At 42.9% G+C, this 19,281-nt stretch overlaps 1 protein-coding gene across 15 annotated transcripts in view; it reads right to left on the minus strand.

The window, feature by feature from the left end:
* The window catches only part of SCRIB (scribble planar cell polarity protein), a 2,800,411-nt gene that overhangs the window by 335,253 nt on the left and 2,445,877 nt on the right, over window positions 1–19,281 (minus strand). For 13 of the 15 annotated variants that reach the window (XM_044067477.1, XM_044067487.1, XM_044067486.1 and 10 more), the window contains one exon: window positions 6,280–6,444. The exons of the other annotated variants lie outside the window; for them this stretch is intronic. In XM_044067477.1, coding sequence (XP_043923412.1) covers window positions 6,280–6,444 — 165 coding nt within the window. The remainder of the gene's footprint in view (window positions 1–6,279; window positions 6,445–19,281) is intronic. 15 annotated transcript variants of the gene reach the window in all.

Genomic DNA, 19,281 nt, shown 5'->3' on the forward strand with positions numbered 1-19,281 from the left:
AAAATCCTTCCCGCAACTAACTGTTTGAGGGACCACTCGTGAGGCAATAGTATTGCCCTGCTCAGCCTGTCGGCTATGACGTTGGATGACCCCGGGATGTGCGTTGCGATCAGAAAGCGACCGGTGGACTCTGCCCATTGCCAAATTCTCATGGCCTCTCTGCATAGTTGGTAAGACCTGGTTCCCCCTTGCTTGTTTATGTACCAGACTACGGACATGTCTGTCTGAACTGCAATGGTCCCTGGAGGAAGAAGGGGAGCAAAGTGTTGCAACGCCAAAAACAGTGCCCTCAACTCCAGAACATTGATGTGCAGATTGTACTCCAGATTGGTCCATTCGCCTTGGACTGTCTGTCCCTGAAAGATGCCCCCCCACCCTATCAGGGAAGCGTCCGTGGTTATCGTCGCAGACGGTGCGGGTAGCACAAATGGTCTTCCGCTGGATAGGTTGCAAGTCTGTAACCACCACATTAGGTGTGATTTGCATGTTCTTGTTATCAATATTTCGTGAGTCAGTGGAAGTTGTTGGAATGACCATTGTGCAAACAGAAGCCATTGTAGTACTCTCATGTGCAGTCTTCCCAATGGTATTGCAATGAGAGAAGCTGCCATGAGACCCAAGACTTTCAGAACAATTTTTGCAGGTGACTTCCTGGACGACAGCAGAAGGGAGATGTTGATTTGAAGTGCTTCTATTCTTTCTGTAGGAAGCTTTAGAACTAAGTGACGGGTATCTAATTCCGCTCCTATGAATAAGATATGCTGTGATGGCTGTAGCAAAGATTTTTCGAAATTTACTGAAATTCCAAGGTGTGTACAAAGATGTAGGGTGTAATCCCTGGCTTGTATCAGTTGATGCCTGGTGGTGGCAGATAGGAGCCAGTCGTCCAGATACGGAAACACCTGGAATCCTAGGCGCCTCAGATGAGACGCTACCACTGCCATGCATTTGGTGAAGACCCTGGGGGCTGTAGTCAGACCAAAGGGCAGGGCTCGAAACTGATAGTGACTGGCTCCCAGCCGGAAGCGCAAATGATCCCTGGACGCCCTGGCCATTTTGATGTGGTAGTATGCGTCCTTCAGATCTATCGAGCACATCCACTCGTCCTTCCGTAAGAATGGAAGGATCGATTGAAGCGTGACCATTCGGAACTTTTCCTTCTTGACAAAGGTGTTGAGATGGCTTAGGTCCAGAATCCGCCTCCAGTCCCCTGTTTTCTTTGGAACTAAAAGAACCTTGAGTAAGTTCGAATCCTATTTGGTCCGCTGGGACTGGTTGGATGACTCTTTTTTCTAGCAGCTTTGAAATTTCTGTAGCTGCTGGGTCTCGCAGATGGGGTGGTACATCTGGGAGTTTTTTCTTTGGAATGGGTGTGGATAGAAATGGGATTTTGTAACCTCTGGTAACAATGCTTTTTACCCAATTGTCTGAAGAAAGGTTTTGCCAGGCCTGAGGGTATAAAGCTAAGCGACCCCCGACTGCCTCCAGAGCAGGACAGTCGGGCCTCCTCTCAGGAGTGCTGAAAAGGTTTGCCAGGGAGGTTATCCCTGTCACCTTGGTTCTGCGGACCCCCTCTGCCGCCAGGGCGGCGTCTTCCACCTCTGCCCCCCCCCTCTGCCTCTAGAGGGGGCATCACCCTTTGTGTTTGGGAAAGATCGTTGAGGTTTTCGAAACCACATTTTCCCACCACGTTGCCCTTTGGGGTACGGTCTGGAAGGGGTGGAAAAACGGACTCCGACAGCAGACAGAGTCTTTCCCTCCTGTTCACACCGGGTAAGGGTCTCCTTTACCTTAGGGCCAAAAAGTGTGGCTCCATCAAATGGGGCGTTAGTAAAGGAAGACTTGAAGGCTTCCGCAAACGAACATAAGCGCATCCAGGATTGCCTACGAAGAGCAATCGCTGAAGCCGCTGCCCTACTCGATCCTTCGGCTGCATAGGATATCAGCCTCATGGACGAGTTCACAATGGACGTAAGGGTGTTGAGATGCGCTGAAACTTTCTCTGAGATAGCGGCATCTGTAGCACCCTGGAGGGTATCTCTCAACTCTTTGACTAGATCCCTCTGTAAACGTGTGAAATGAGTCAAATAGTTCAGGGAACGCATAGAGAAAGCCGCTGAACTGAAAATGCGCTTCCCGTATCTGTCCATGGTCCTAGAATCTTTGTTAGGCGGATGGACAGATGAGGAAGACTCCGACATCTCCTTTTTCGTGGCCGCTGCCACCACCATGGCGTCTACTGGAACTCCTTTGGTAAGGTAAGCTTTGTCCTGTGGTGCCGTGATGTACTTGTTTGGCTTCCTAGGGACTGGTTCCACCGTGTCAGGAGTCTCCCACGCCCTTCGAGCAATCAATTCCATTAACTCATCAAAGGGCGGAGTGACCCAGGAGGAGGAAGGACGGGCACCAAATGCCTTCAGCAAAACTGACTCATCCTCAGAAGGGGGAAGGGCTTGCCAGTCACCTCTCTGTTTAAGGATCTCCAAGATGTCAGAAAAAGAGACATCCTCTGAAGGTGACTTAGGGGACCCTTCTGACTCATCTAAGTCAGTATCAGATGTCAAGGATTCTTGTGGAGAATCCAAGTGTCTCCTCTTACACAGTCTTTTCCTAGGAACTTCTTCGTGGGGAGCATCCGAAGAAGCCTCCGAGGAAGAGGGGGCACCCTCCAGGGGTGGCTGAGACACTGGTGCCCGACGCTTGGACGTGGCCGTGGGTGCAGAGGAGGATAACGGTCCTTTGTGGGGAGGAGAAGCTGTACCTGCTGATGTGGTTGTCTTGGTAGACAACACCTTCCTCATGAGGTCGAAGGCCCCCGGGTCCCGAGTCGAGGTATCTCCCGGTTCCGAAGAAATGGGAAGAATCCCCGAGACAAGACCCGAAGGCATCGACCCCGAGGACGGAACCGAGTCGATCCGTGCCGAGGCACCGAGAGGGAGCGTCGGAACCGAAACATCGGTTCGACTCTCGGTCCCGGAACCAAGGACGGATCTTCGGCTCCGAGACTCCAATACCGGATCGGATGGAGTCGAGGTTAACGGTGCCGACCGAGAAAAAGACGGTTCTGGCACCGAGGGCTCCACAATCATCAGTTCAGCCTCTTCCGGCTCCGAAGACTGGACAGGTCTCGGAGGAGGAATGGATGGAGATATTGGAAGGCCTTCAAGTCTCGACACCAACTGAGAGGAGACCGAGATGAGCTTGGATAAAGCCGTATTCTCCATCAATTTCTGCACCACACGGTCCACATCGGTGTCGGAGAGGGGTCTAGAAGAACGAGTCGAAGGGATCGAAGACGGAGCCGACCTCAGCAGAGTCGACGGAGGGAGCTCCATCACCGGTTCCAAGACTCGAGGCTCGGAAACTGCCAAAAACTGAACACTCGGCCCCGAAGTCTGTGGAACCAGTGATCTAACTGGATCTGAAGAGCTCAGAGCCGATGACTTTGGCTCCGACGCCTTCGACCCCTTCGAAGACTTGGATGCCTGGTCTGAAGCATCCAAAGCCTCCTGGAAAGAGGGTTTCAATAATCCTCTATCCATCAGTTTCCTGCGCCTATCTGTCATGACCCTCCCACTAAAAGAGTGACAAATAGAGCAGTCCTCTTGTAAGTGGAGAGGGCCAAGACAGTAGACACAGGAACTGTGGTTGTCTGTGACCGACATTTTTTGGCCACACTGACAACGTTTAAAACCAGATTTCATCTTTTCAGACATATTGACAAATGAAAAAGACAGTCCAGTCCAGTAAAAAGTCCAATCCAGTACTAGTGTCAAATCCGGGAATAAGAGTCCGTTTGATAATAGCTAAAAACAAGACTACCACAAGTTTTTAGTCAAAAAAGTCAAATTCGATAACTGCCTAAAGGCAAGACTACAACAAGTTTCTAGTCACAAGTCCAAGAAGGGGTAGGCCCCGAAAAACTCTAACTCGAAAGTTAACTAAGTTAAGCTATTCTAAGTGTCGAGAATTTCTAATGCACTCACACACCTACTTTTATACTCTAAGTAACTAGATAGAAAGAAATTTCTGAAATTTAAACAGAATAGATAAATATCTTATCTGTACAGCCTCGAGCTAGTCTCCAGCGATGCGTATGCAGCAGCGGCAAACTAGATCTGAGGTAAAGGCAGGGGGGGATTGTGGGTATTAGATGTCCTCGAGCTTCTTCTCGATGCAGAGCTTGCAGTCGGCCGGCACGGAGCCGAGGATCGGCTCCGAACCCATGTGTAAGAACAAAGGCGAGATTGAACACTCTCACATCAAATTTTAAATATTGCCCTTATAAACTAAGAAAACTAATGGAACTAATTTTGGATTACCTTGCATTTTCTGAAAGATATGAAGTCTAAAAATCAAATGTCTGTCACTACTTTGTGGCTTCAGTCATCAATGATTTACCAGAGATGCACAGATTTTTAGTGAGGAGAACACCAAAAATACATAGTAAAATCTAGAAATTCTGGACAGTTGAGAAATAAGGACTTATAAACATAGCTATACTTCTGATTCAGAAGTTGCAAAATGATTATTACCTAAATGCTGACAATCTGAAGAACTGGAATATTTTGCGTGTTCGCAGAACAAAACAAAAACAGTAATGCCAAACATTTTTAAATATTTCTAACCTCTTTTGATTCCACGACCAGTTAAAATTAATACAACATTCCAACTTGCACTACTGTTGTGCTGCTAATAAATTCACTGAAAGTCAAATACAAATTTAAAATGGAGAAAAGTATGGGTTATGTTTTATGGAAGAGTTTCTGCTATAATTGCAGAGGGCATTGGGTCAAGTTTACAACTTGTTGGAAATGTGGCCTAATGATGGAAAAAAATGAATGAGCATACTCAACTAAGTGGAACGTTCAAGGTTCTATGGCAAGTAAATGACATGAGGTGAAAGATGAAGCCAGAAAGCAACTTGGGTCGCAACCCAAATCTAAAACAAAGCAAAAGTACACGGTTACCAGTGATCTCAAACTCATGGCCCCCGGACCTCAAGCAGCCCTTAAATCAGTATAATCATAGATAAGGGAAGGGACTACCCAACATTTATAGCTACACTACCTGCATTTCTTTTTGTCTAAAAGTTTGCTAGTCGTCGTATGACACCAGTGGTTATATTTGAGTTTGAGATCCCTGGCTAATATATATTATGTGACTGCTTGATTATACTACCTATATTACTAGCAAATAACAGAATACACCGAAGTATTGATGTAAATATTATGAATGCTGCCACCAATTTTTACATTAGTTATATTCCATAAATGAACAGATAGTACAATATCAGAATTGTTTATGTGTATGGTGCTTCTAAGTTTTTCACTAAGGCAAAGCTTGACAAGCTATATATTTATTTGAATTTGCTTATCAGTGTAGAACACACTGATCAGTTTTGACCCCTTTTAGTCCTCCCCTCACTGAGAGGGCATGCTGCTTGTCTGTACTTGTCACAGCTTCCTAGTGTGTGGTTAGGATCCTTAGAAATGCAAAGTACCTTATCCCCTCCAACTAATCCCTGATGCCATCCTCAGAGAGCAACTAATAAATGAGCACTTCCTCTACCTCATCAAGCCATTATTGCTTTCTCCAATGCAATTGTGGTTAAGACCACTACTCCTCACCATCCACCATCTAGCTGTTATTTTCTAATGTGGTAAGGAGTGATCAGCATTCTTTGTGCATATAAGGAACACAGCTAGCCACAACACAAAATTTAAGTCACTAGAACAATCAGCATCTCAATGTTGTGCAATGAACATGCTTGAAATCACTGAAATGACAAAGAATGGGAATGCACTAAATCTATTAAGCTGAGAAAAAAGTAATAATACAATACTTTTACTGAATGGAAGACGTCATGCACAAGGAAGACATGGAAAAATGATCAGTGAAGAACTCCTAGCCTATATATGTAGCTGAAGCAGAAATTAGTTATATTTTTCTAACTTTAAAAATCTGAATAACTGATTTGACATTCATAGTCACTGCGTCTCACAACAGAGTACCATGCTGTACTCTAGGCTTTGATCAACTAATTAACACATGCAAAGGACCTCTGCTCGAGGAGCTGGGAAGGGCATCAGTACTTTTTAATATGTGCTGTGCCATTTTTAAAAGAAGAGTATTATTTTTTTCACATTAACTAGTTTACATGCCAAATTACTCCCCTATCCCAGTCCCAGGAGCCTGAAACAGCAGCAAATGAATTACTTAAAAAAGGATGTCTTGTTTGACAATCTGCATGCAGCCAATGATGCTGGCAGAGCACACCTTGATTCTCCTGCTTTGATGTGTGGACTGTTGGCACGTGGCTGAACTGGACAAGGCACCTGGCCTGCTCCACCCCTAAGCACAGGGGTTCGCTGGCGAGACTGGTACAATTTCTTGGCCAGATCCTGTTCATACTGTTTAATATCATCTTCTAGAGTCTTGGAGCTGAACAGCAGCAGAAAGAAGACAAATAAAATACAATACAAACAATAAAAACAGACACACAGAAAAGAAGAACAGGGAAAGGGAACAGAAAGATGGAGTAAAAATGGAGCAAGTAACAGCAACTTAGTGAAGGCCTTTGTCACACAGTTACAATGCAGTAAAACAATTTCTAGCTTTCAGCTTCTGTTCATTTTTCTTCAGCACACTACTCAATTTATATACAGCTGAGAAATTCAAGTTCTAAGTACAAACAGAACAGGCTTTCACTACACATTATTATGAAGAGTACAAAACCTTATATACAAAGGATTTTTTGTACATAAAGTTATTACCTTCACCCTCTGGAATTTTTCACCTATAAAACAATTCAAACGTCAAGTGAACAGTTATAAAAGACCGTAGCAGACACCAGTATAGTGAGATATGTGTTGCATGTACCACCACCTCCTCTTGTTTCATGGGTATTACATCATTGTGCTGTATATATTATGATGGACTTAACACGATTGGTTAGAGAGATACATACCACAATTTTAGCTTTTCATCAGCACTAAAACCAGCATGTTACTGGTTTAAACAATCTAGAAACAGTTTATTAAAAAAATATTTCCATTAATTACTGTCAGGTCAGAGTTGTTTATCTTATGAAAGAAAGACATCTAGATAGAACTTTACAAAAAAAAAAAAAAAAAAAAAACAAAGACAAGCAGGTACTTTTGCAAAGCTGCTGTCCAGGTACACTTGGCAATCTGACTAGAAACATCTCAGCAGAGGCACAAAAGTAGATGGACAAGCATGACTCCTTTTTAGGCTATCAAAGAAATCTGAAGAAAATAGGGAAAGATGCAAAGGAAACCTGGTCTAAAACGGAAAACAAGAGAACCTTTGACATGCATGCAAAGATGTGGCACTATGGCAGATACCTACGCTGCACATCACCATCTTCAACACTCTCAGTCAATCAAGTTATATTTATTTATTTTTAAACATTTAAACTGGGTAAGTGAAATGGTTCAAGGACCCTTTTTAAGCCACAACCCCAGCAAAACAGAATAATACAACCAACAAATACATATTTTACAAGTATGACATAGGAAAGAAAAAGCAATTCAAGATCATATGTAGATACAATCAAAGGCAAAAACGGCAAATAAGACTGAGATCAAAAAACAAATATTAAGTCTTAAAATATAACATCAGTAGTAAAATTATTATATTAAATTCTAAATACAATATTTATAGACAAAGCTATTTAAGAGCATACAATTGCAGAAATAATAAGAATTACAAAAAAGTATTCTTAAATCTTGCGAAGATAACTAATAATCAACACTTTGTGAACTTATGTGCAACCTTGTGTTTGCACACATAAGTTACGTGGGGTGGAAAATCCCCACACACTGGTTGGGAGGTCAGGACAACTAAAATTAGATTTTAAAACTGCAATTTTGGAGATAAGGGCATCCTAAAAGATGACCAGCTCTGGGGTGACTAAACATGTGGCAACTTTCTATCACAAACCCATTCTGAACAAGTACATAACAATAATGTAAGTGAGTGAAAAGGATATGAAAATCATCTGTTTGGGCCAGAAGACACTGAAAAATCCTGTCATGAATTTTGAGTTTGAATTTACTAAAACGGATGTTGAAAAGTGTGTGCCTTAGATCAAAAAGCAGCAGCACAAATGTCCTGATTTCTTCTTTAAGAGTGACTAAGGCCACAAAGATTAAAAAATATGATGTTTAACAAGCCAAGGGACTGTGTCCCATGTCTGTCTGAAGCAGAACATAATCAAGTGAGACAATTAAGCATATACTGCTTGCCTGAACACTGATTTGCCTAACTTGTGCCTGACTAAGGAACAAATGCTTGGACTGGTGAACACTGGTTAAGTACTTCAACATACTGTGAACTTGGAGGAAAGGGAGAACATATTGCATTAGCCCAATCACCCAGCAAACAGAATTGCACATACAAAAGCAATGCAAATATTCATGAAGGCTTCCCTTCCAATAAAACACCCTGGGAAAAAGGCTACTAAAATGGACTGTCTGGGTTAAGGTGAATTCAGCAATCCCCTTGAAAGAAACTGGGAAGCTGAAAAAGTGATTTTCCTTGTGGAAAATGGCAGCCACTACCTGCAGCTCCAAAACTCTTTGAGCTTAAGTAATAGTGACCAACAAAAAAACAAAAAAAAATGTGCATCACCAGACACCAGGAGTCATACATTCTGGCTTCAAACTAAAGGTGTACTGTAGATGATATACCAAGCATGTCAAGAGAGAACATGTACAGCACTTCCACCAGTTCATTAAAAATCAGGGACAGCCAATGGATTTATTTTAAATATTTAAGCATATGACAGCTGCCTCGGGCAAAAATGTATCCCAATATTTAGCACATTTTGCAGGAAAAGGGAATGGGGTCAAATCACCAAAGTGTACTTCCTAACTGCTTAGCACCCAAACAGCATACAGTCATTATTGGGGCAAACAACCAAATTCATGATGGAAAAGGAAAATTTGACTATACCACCAAAGCAGCTGCTACTTCTGCAGACGTCTTAGTTGGGTAGAGCTAAGAGTTAAAAAGCTGGAGGAGAAGTATATTTGTGCTGGCTATATTGCAATCTGAATTAACAGTGGTTACATGTTGTGTGTTTGTCCATGTTTTTTCTGGAATAAACTGACTCTGTCTTTTTTGTCCATTCCTCAACTGATGGGTCTTGGGAATGACCTCAACCACTTCTAAAGACTTGGATTGACAGCACATGCTCCTCCCCTTATCTATAATCCTCATCCTCAACAGCATTACTTCAGGTCTGGTTTGCCACTTCAGCAAATGGACATGGTCTCCTTAGCTCAGGTGTAATTTTGAAGATTAGATGATGTCGTTGTTGTGTCTTTCGGCTTTTCCCGGTTAGGGATCGCCACAGTGGAACTCCGGTCCGCTAATGATTGGCAAGTTGATTTTTACGTGCCGAGTTACCAGCCCTGACGCACAACCTTCAACGAAGGTGCACCCATTCACGCATGTCTCCACGCAGAGGATGCTCTAGCTATATTTTTTACTTGTATATACATATATTCATTCTTCCTTCCCTCCTCAATATTAAAAAAAAAGATGCATTTTTTTTTTTTTTACTTTCCTTTAAACTGCTACCTGCGTTTAGGTACTCTAAGAGTTACCATTGTTGGTAATTTGTTTCCCTTGCCTGTCCTCTCTCTCTATTTTTAGATAATGTCAGAGACAAGCCGACCATCTTTAAAAAATGCAGTTCCTGTGGGCACAAAATACCAAACTCCGATGCCCACCAGGAGTGTGTATATTGTTTGGGTTCTCAACATTTGGATACAGACTGTGACATACTTGTTGGTTTCAACCACCATGCTCTGGTTGAACTCCATAATAAGTTGATTCTGAAAGGTCTTTTGTCTTCTACCTCTTCAGGCTCTTCTACCTCTGCTTCTGTGTCTGCTGGAGCCCACCTTCCTGAGAAGGCTAAAGAGGATTCATCAAGCAAGAAGAAAAGGAGGAAGGAAACAATCCCTTGATTATTGTCTTCAGCTATTCTACCGCCTACTCCTGATGAAAAAAATCTCAAAACTGTCGGATTTGTCAGGTCCACTGGATCCGACAATGTCTAAGACCAAGTCGGACTTACCCCTCTTCCTCCTTTACCCTGGCACCAATATCTTCTCATAACCACTCACCCATCCTCCAAGAGACTCTGAGAAGTTGTTCTAGGCCAGCTTCCACCTCATCATCTCCCAGATCATCTAGAAGCTAACTGAACTGGATATGGACAGGATGATGAGGACATTTCTTCTGGCTCGGATTCAGCTGGGAGTTATACCGGCTCCATCACCCATCAAACCTATCAGCCAACCAGTGGCCCATACTCAGTTACTGACTCCTGCTCCGATCTGAACCTTGATTTCGGAGCCATCGGACTCGAGAATCCCCAGTCTGTCCTCATCAGATCCAAAGGCCTGGCCATCTTCAGCTTAGACTACTACTCAGTCAGCAATGGAAGACTCAGTGCTGGATCCGGGAGTGGGTTAGGGTCAACTACAATGCCCTCAAAGCCATCTACTCCTTTCAGAGCCTCAGTGCTAGGCAGCTTGGCTCCAACTTCGACCTCGAGTCAGAGCCATGGTGATGCTCGTCATCCTGCGCAGCTGTCTTTGGCTTCTGCCAGGGAGATTCTTGCCTCTCCCATGTCTTTGGTCTTCGACGTAGTAGAGAAAGTTTTCTTTGCCTCTGTGGAAAAGACAAGCTTGCCATCCTTGGGTTCAACCCTTTCACAACTGTCTGCTGTTGTTCCAAAGTCTATACATACTGTTGCATTGGAACAATCAGCCTGTACAAGTTTTGAAAGTCCTTATTCAGGGCTCCCCTCACACTTCTGAGTCCTCTCCAGAACATCCCACCAGACAACCACCTTGGACATGTACGTGCAACAGAAGGCACTTGAGATTCCCCGCAGGAATCCCTCACTGAAGATACTGACTTTGATGAGGGGGGAAGATCCCCCATATATATCACCCCCTGAGGATCCATCATTCAGTAAAACACTCAAGCCTTTGAGACAAAAAGGTGTTGGTTCTCTGATCTTCCCCACCCCCCCTCCCATGAGGCGCCAGTGGTTTCTTGAGGTTTTCAGAGCCAATGTCTGAGCAGACACCCCCCCCCCCCTCGGTGACCCTGTCTTCAGAAATCTCTCCCTCATCACAATTCCTCTACCTGAACAGTCGACTCTGGATCTCTAGCAGTGGCTTTCATACACTGCTCTTCAGCTCATCTCTTGGATACACAGGATCTTCAGGCTCCTTGTCATTCTAATCCTCCCTATGTCTATTTTTTGGCAATTTTAACTTTCCTTAACATTAAATATTTATTACTGGATTGTCTCATTTTTTTTACCTTTTTTCCTTATTAACAATATGCATTTTCCCTCAGGTGCTGTATTCATTTTCATAGGAGAAGTCTACCTTCTCTTCCTGTCTGAAATTGTGGAGTTTTTCTATGAATACTCATTAATGACAAGGTGAAAGTGTGACAAGGTAAACTGAAAATCCTTCCTTTCTTATCTAAAGGCCAACAAATGTGGACTGCTGGCTCTCTGGACATGACGCACCTTTTAAAATTGCCCTTGCACTAAGATGCTTCCCCAGTAAGCCCCTGTCTCGTTACTCATCATGGCAGGGGACAAAAATCCAAATCCAGATAGTTCTTAATTCTCCTGACTAGTGCCACTTCTGTTTGCTCCTCATCCTCTTGTGTAAAGAGATGTCTGAAATTAGATTATACCAAGACTAGGAGACTGAACAACTGATGAGCCTGATCGATGGCTAGCTGCTGAGCAAGGAATATGGAGCTTCACTGAAGTTACATTTGAGGAATGCCTCTCAATCAACACAATATGATCAAATGCTGTTTTATAATGTAGCATTCCAGTAGCAAAGCACGGAGATGCGAGTTTCATTGAAAAACAAAACTGTCCTTATAAAGAAACAACACAGTTTGGGGAATAGGTGACTTCCCTACAGTTTTGACACCATGGAATTAGCAAGAAAAAAAAAATAGGGAAAAAACTTAACCACATGGGAGAGTTCAGTGCAGAAGGGAAGTACAGCCCACCGCAGCAAAACTATTTCTTCAGTTATTTACATTCAACACTTTGGTAATGACATGCTATTGGTCTATTTTTGTATTTGTTTTAGGGGTTTGCTGACACCTACATGTGTTGATTGTAGTATGTTGCTTTTTTCCCTTGCTTTTAGTGTTTTTTATTTATTCTGCATTTATCTTGAAGTGAATCTACTGCATTTGACATCCTAACCATTTCAGAAGCCTAGTTAAAATTAAATGTCTCTTTTATCTCATGCTTCAAAGCTAAGGACTAATAGGAGAGGAAGTAATGCATTGGGAGTGTCCTTACACTCGTTAGCAAGAAATATTAAACAACCTTAACTCTATGTTCTGACTCTGACCTGAATTATTTTGATTAGCTCGTCACTAAAAAAAATACTGGATTTAGACATTTAAGCTGCATATCAGAATGGTCTTCATTCACACACTGGCTACGATGTATAATTTAAATGCGGTTCTAAATGATGGTTTAGCCTTTATTTTACTTTAACTTCATTCAGCTTGGTAAAAATAAACTGGCTTGGTTGTCTTACACCATACTTCAAGTTAAATGCCCAACCTAAATTAACTCAAACATTTATCTCTTTTAGTAAACTTATCCATCTCAGAGGGATGGACTTGACTTATTATAGAGCGATGATGTGATGTGGCTATATTCCCAATACCCTAATGCAACACAAAGAATGCAGTCAGAACATGCATGACATTCCAAGTTTTATGCTTGCATATGGGACATCTGGTGTTGGTTTTCTAGGAATATAAGCAAGAATAAAGCCCAATGAAGTGACAGTAACAGCTGCAGAGGACACAGCTAACACCTGGTACAAACCCGTATGTCACCTGGTGGACAGCCAACTGGCTCACAATAGGACCCAGGAAGTTAGAATTGGAGAGTCCACCTCTACAAAGAGGCCAGTCACAAGTGGAGTCCCTCAGTAATCAGTCCTTGGACAGCTCCTTTTTGGCATTTACTTCTCAGAAGTCAAGGCCAATGTCAGTGGTCTCTGGCTGACTAAATTTGCAGATGATTGCAAATTAGGTGCTGGCATTGAATTTCACACGGATGCAAATGTTCTCCAGGAGGGCTGACACAAACAACTGGTGTCAGAGCCATGGGCTAAAACTAAATGCCAAGAAATGCATAATAGTACCCTTCTGGAAGTCATCTATCCCTGGTAGCTATCATATTGACAACATACCCCTTAGAGATGACCCAGTAGTCAGGGACTTAGGAACACACACAGATAGTAATCTAACCTTTGACCATCACATGTTACACTGGTGAGGAAATCATTCTATGTTGGGCAACTTATAAACAAAGTTATGGCATCTAAGTCCATGGAAGTCATTGTTCCATTGTATTTGGCATTTATTAGACCTATCATTGAGTACAATGCCCCCTTTGGTATGTACCTAACCAGCCATATTCAACAACTGGAACTTTCACAGACGTTCCTCACTAAAAGAATAAAGGGTGTAAATAAAATGTCCTATGCAGTCTGCCTCAAGGCCATATCCCTGTACTCTGTTCTCCTTTATGCTTTTGAGAGGAGATCTATGCCTGGCATACAGGGCATTGTCAGACCCCACTCTGATGGACCTCCTGCATATCCACAAAACAAACAGCACCAGAATTACCTGTTCTACGGACTTGAACCTTGTCTGTGAGATAAATAGGACCTGCTGGAGAAACCGGTATGTATCCCAGAGACTACCCACTCTATGGAACATGTGAAGCAGTGTTCCTCCCTAATTCAATTCAAATGCAACCTGGACAACTGGATGGGAAACCAGAAATTCATCCCAGGTTTGGCACCTATGTCTCTAACAGACACAGGTAACCTGTAAATGGTTCATCTCCCAGGCCCATGCTTACACCTATCAAGGGTATCAGAATTTGTCAGAGATTTGAGATGCATGGCTAGGTTTATAAAGGCCCTTGTGGTCGTTAGCCAAGTAAACACCTATGAACTTATGGTCCACAGTGGCTGTAGGTGCTACACCACAGGAATCCAAGGTAAAAGATGAGCAGGCTGAGGAAACAGCTTTGGCCACAGCACAGTCACCCATCTGTGGCTGAAGCAATTGCTAGCCTGCTGTGGTGGCAAAGGCTGTTTGCTTAACTTTTTCTTTTCATTGCTGGAAGGAGGACTGACCATGGGACAGGTAGCTTTGCTATTGCCAAGGCAAAAATGGCATAGGTGGGCAAAAATTTAAAGTCTTTAAAAGTCACTTTTTTCATATAAAAATGTTGCAAAAAAACTTCAAAAGCCAGACCCAGAAAGTGAAATAAAGTTTTCCACAGAAAAAAAAAAATGTTTTCAACTACTTTAAACAACTTTTACACTTACAGGAAAAAAATCGCTATCCCATTTAAAAGTACAGTTAAATCTCATGACAGGCCATTAAGATACAAACTCTAGTTTAAAAACTTTCATAAACAGGAAAGTACAATAAAACATTAGATTTTTAATGTGGAAGGTTCTTCTCCCAAAGGGAAAGTACAGTTGTGTACCCTTACCATAAATGTAGATGTTTGAGTGTATTCACTGTTGCAGTCATTACATTTGGGTAATCTGCTGGCAGGTCGCCCTCAGTCAGCCTGAATTCCAAAGTCTTGGGTCCTGCGTCGGTTGCTGTCTCCTCTTCCATGACGTCAGGGGTATAAAACAAGCAGCCAACGCCATTTTCTTTAGTTTTTCTTGCCCCAGATGTCAGGTGCCCCCAAAAAGGTAGCAACAATATTATATATATATATATATATATATATATATATATATATATATATATATAAACTATATATACATGCAACAATACAAACGTTACCTTCATCTACAAGCAAATACACCACATAGGTTGTAGAAGATAGTAAAGGAAAGATAAATTCCAGAATGAAAGGGGGATGGCGGGCAGGTAACCTGGACTGCAACAGTGAATACACTCGAACATCTACATTTATGGCAAGTGTACACAACTGTATTATGTTCTTCGTGTTTCACTGTTGCAGTCATTATATTTGGGTATAATCCCAAAGCTATGGATGGGAGGCTGGAGCTAAACAGCATTATGGGTGGCTATAAGGTCCTGCAGAACTGCAGTGGCAAAGCCTGCCCTGGACTTAGAGTAGAGAGGCAAATGATAATGCTTTGTAAAAGTGTGAACAGAACTCCAAGTAGCAGCCTCTAGAATGTCTTTGGTTGGTACTCCTCTGAGAAAGGCTGCTGATGTAGCTGCAGTTCTGGTGGAATGAGACCTAATGCCCTTGGGCACAGGTTTGTCAGTGTAAGTAGCAGAAATGAATGCAGTGGCTTATCCACTTTGAATTAGTCTGCTTTGAAATAGCCTTTCCTTCTGATCCTGCACCATATGTCACTAGTAACTGCTCAGTTTTTCTTAGAGCTTTAGTCCTGCTCAAGTAGAATCTTAGCTGTATGTGTATGTTCAAGGAATGCAGAATTCTCTCCCCCTTGTTCTGCGGATTTGGATAAAAGGTTGGCAGATGAATAGTTTGGTTAAGAGCTACACTGGAAACAACCTTAGGCATAAATGAAGGATTGGTCCTCAGAGACACCCTGCCTGGGTAAAATATGATAAAAGGCTCCACAGCCATGAGGGCATGTAGCTCTGAGACTCTTCTTGCTGAAGTAATTGCTAGGAGCAGAGCTGTTTTCCATGATAAGAACTTTAGATCTGCAGTAGCAGCTGGTTCAAATGGAGGCAGGATGAGCTTTTCCAACACATAATTGAGGTCCCATGCAGGTATTGGTGAACGTCTGGGAGGCCTTAAATTTTGGCTACTCTTAAGATACTGCTTTAGTAGAGAATGAGAAAAGATTGGTGGCTCTGTAATGTAATGAGATGAAATGGCAGAGGCATGGATTTTTACTGATGAGAAAGATAGGCCTTTGTCAAGCATCTCAGTCAAATATTGTAATATCCGAGGAATATTTGGTTCTGCTGTATCAGTTCCTTGTGCTTGATTCCAAGCAAAGAATTTCTTCCATTTATCAGCATACGATTTTCTAGTACTAGGCCTTCTGGCTTCCAAAATGACATCCATCGCAGCTTTACTGAGAGGTGTTGTTTGCATAACTACATGATCAGCCATGCTGCCAGGTTCAGTGTTTGGAGCTGATTGTGCAGGATCTCATTGTTTTGCTGGGACAGTAATTGAGGTCTTTGAGGTAAGTTCCAAGCTGGGTATTGAAACAAGTTCCTTAGGACTGGGTACCATTCTTGGCGGGGCCAGTCTGGGGCAATTAGTATCATCTTTGGTTTCTCTTGTCTGACTTTTAGTAGGGCCTTGGGAAGAAGAGGCACAGGAGGAAAGGCGTAAACCGATAGGTTTTTCCAACTGAAGGACAGGGCATCCACTTTCCATGCTTGTCTGTGATAAGTCTTTGTGCAGAATTTTTTCAATTGATAATTTCGAGAAGAGGCAAATAGAGCTATGCCCGGGCTCCCCCATTTCTTTGTTATCATGCTGAAGACTTGTGGATCTAGTTTCCACTCGTGAGGGTCCATAAGGTTTCTGCTTAAATTGTCTGCCAGAGTATTTTGTTTTCCTGGCAGGAATTGAGCTTGAAGATGTACTTTTTAAGTCAAAGCTATGTCCCACAGTGACATGGCTAGTCTGCAACGGGGGTATGACTGTGTGCCCCCCTGCTTGTTTATATACCACATAACCGTGGTGTTGTCCGTCTTTATCAGTAGTTGTCCTGGATGAAGTAAGCCCTTGAAGGCTGTCAGGGCATTTTGAACATCTAACATCTCTTTTTAGTATGCAGATGCATTTGTTTTGGGGTCCATATGCACTGAATGCATCTTCTCGCCAGGTGGGCCCCCCCCATGCATAATCTGATGTGTCTGTTGTTAAGGTTTGGCTAGCAGGGGGTAGAGTGAAAGCCCGTCCCATGTTTTGGTGACATGCCTTTGCCCACCATAGAAACTCCTGTTGTAGGAAGGGAATGAGAGGAATCATGGTTTCCAGACTGTGACAATGTTGACTCCATAAACTTTTTAGGTACCATTGAAGTTTCCTCATATGTATCCTTGCATATGGAATCAGTAGGATGCCATGAACCCCAAAGCCTGCAGAGTTTGTCTTGCAGATAACTGGATTTTTGTTGCCATCAGTTTGAAGTAAGTAGTCAGTTGCCTTTGTTTGTCTGGCGTTAGGAAAGTCATCTGGGAAGTTGTATTCAAGCTTGCACCCAGGAATGTTATCTTTTGAGAGGGTACCAGTTGTGATTTCTTTTCGTTTATTGTGTACCCCAGGCATGTTAGAAGCCTTTTCACAAACGCCAGGTGTTGAAGAAGAATGTCCTTATTCTCTGCTTGAATGAGACAGTCGTCCAAGTAAGGATATATTTGTATACTTCTTTGTCTGCAAAAAGCAATTACTGGTGCCAGGCACTTTGTAAAGACCCTGGGCGCAGTAGATAAGCCAAAGGGCAGTGCAGAAAATTGGTAATGCATTCAGCCAGCCTTGAAACAGAGGTATCTTCTGCACGATTCCCTTATTGGGACATGCAGGTATGTCTCTTTTAGGTCTAATGTCACCAGACAAGCATTCTTGCCCAGCATGGGCAGAAGCTGCTGCAAGGTTAGCATTTTGAATTTTGGAAGGTCCAGAAATGTGTTCAAAATTGATAAATCCAGTATTGGCCGCCAGGCCTTGTCCTTTCTGGGTACCAAAAACAGTAGAGTAAAAACCTTGTCCTTATTCCTGTTCTGGTACTGGCTGAATAGCCCCACACATCCATGAGGGACGTAACCTGTTTCTGTGCCTCTGTCCATTGATTTTTTGGCATATCCGGACCACCGTTTGCCATTGGCAGAGTATGGAAATGGAATCTGTATCCCTGAGATACTATGTTTAGCGCCCACTTGTCCTGGGTTATTAACTGCCAATTTTGGGCAATAAGTGCGGAATTTCCCCCTAAGGGTGCTGCCAAAAGGTAAGTGCTTGGTGATGGCAGAGGGAAGTCATTGGGACTGTTTTCTGTACGGTTGCGCTTTATCTCCTCCAGATTTGGAGGTAGAAGCAACCCATTGCTTTGACCTGTAAGAATCTTGTGCCTGGTATCTAGAACCTTTAGGGCATCTGGATTTGCCCCTTTGAACTCTGTCGGACATAGGAAAGGACCAATTTTTTGTAGGCCAGTGTCTACTGAATCTTGGTGGCTGCACTTGTAAGAAGTATTTTACAGTTTGCATAGACTTAGCTTTGTCTTCCATTTTCTTTAAAACCTCTTCTGCCTTAATACCAAACAGAGCATCATGCTGTAAGGTGCATCCAGTAATTTAGCTTTAACATGATCAGGCAAATTTTGCTCTTTTAGCCAGGCATGCCTCCTAATCACAGATCCAGTAACTGCGGCCCTGCAGGAGGCCTCTAAGGAATCAAAACCACATTGCAAATTATGCTTTCCAACTTGTTCAGCTGCATGCAATAATTCCTGCAATTCTTTATTTTCTGCACATTCAGAAATCAACATCATTTTCTGTTTCAGCAATCCCATAACATGTTGTTGATACTTGAGCATATGAAACTAGCAGTTTAAGGCCCTAATTGCCAAGGTTGCAGATGTATAAACCTTCTTTCCCCATCTATCCAGTGCCCTTGAATCTCTGTCAGAGGGGGTAGGATTTTTGCTGTTGAGGCCTTAACCCCCCTTTGGACCCTGTGAAATAGTTTCAGGGTCAGCAGCAGGGTTTCTAAATAAAAATGTGTGCGAGTCAGGGACCCTGTAATATCTGTCTGGCTTGCTGGGAGCCAGAGGTAAGGAGTCTGGAGTCAAGCTTGACTCCGAAAACACATCATCCACAATGTCTAAAACAGGAGGCATGGCTAAAGTCCTGGGCTGAGGGAGAAGAAGGAAATCCCTCAGCCTCTTTTTTGATTCTGAGAAATCTTGACTCTCCCAGTGAAAATGCTCCCTCAAAGTATGCAAGGTTTCTCCAAATGAATAATCCTCAGGAGGTGATGCAGATGGGATAGATTCCTCTGCATCAAAATCCTCATAGGGAGGTATAGATAATTCCTGATCAGAAGAGGAATCAGAAGAAATAGAAACCTGATCTGAAGATTCATAATCAGTGTCTTGCCTAGGCCTCTTATCAGGAGGGGGTTGGGAACCCGTGATCAAGGTAATTAGGTCTTCAGCCATTTTGATC

Source organism: Protopterus annectens, chromosome 3.part1, assembly GCF_019279795.1.
Source record: "Protopterus annectens isolate FY-2018-M chromosome 3.part1, PAN1.0, whole genome shotgun sequence".
Lineage (NCBI taxonomy): Eukaryota > Metazoa > Chordata > Ceratodontiformes > Protopteridae > Protopterus > Protopterus annectens.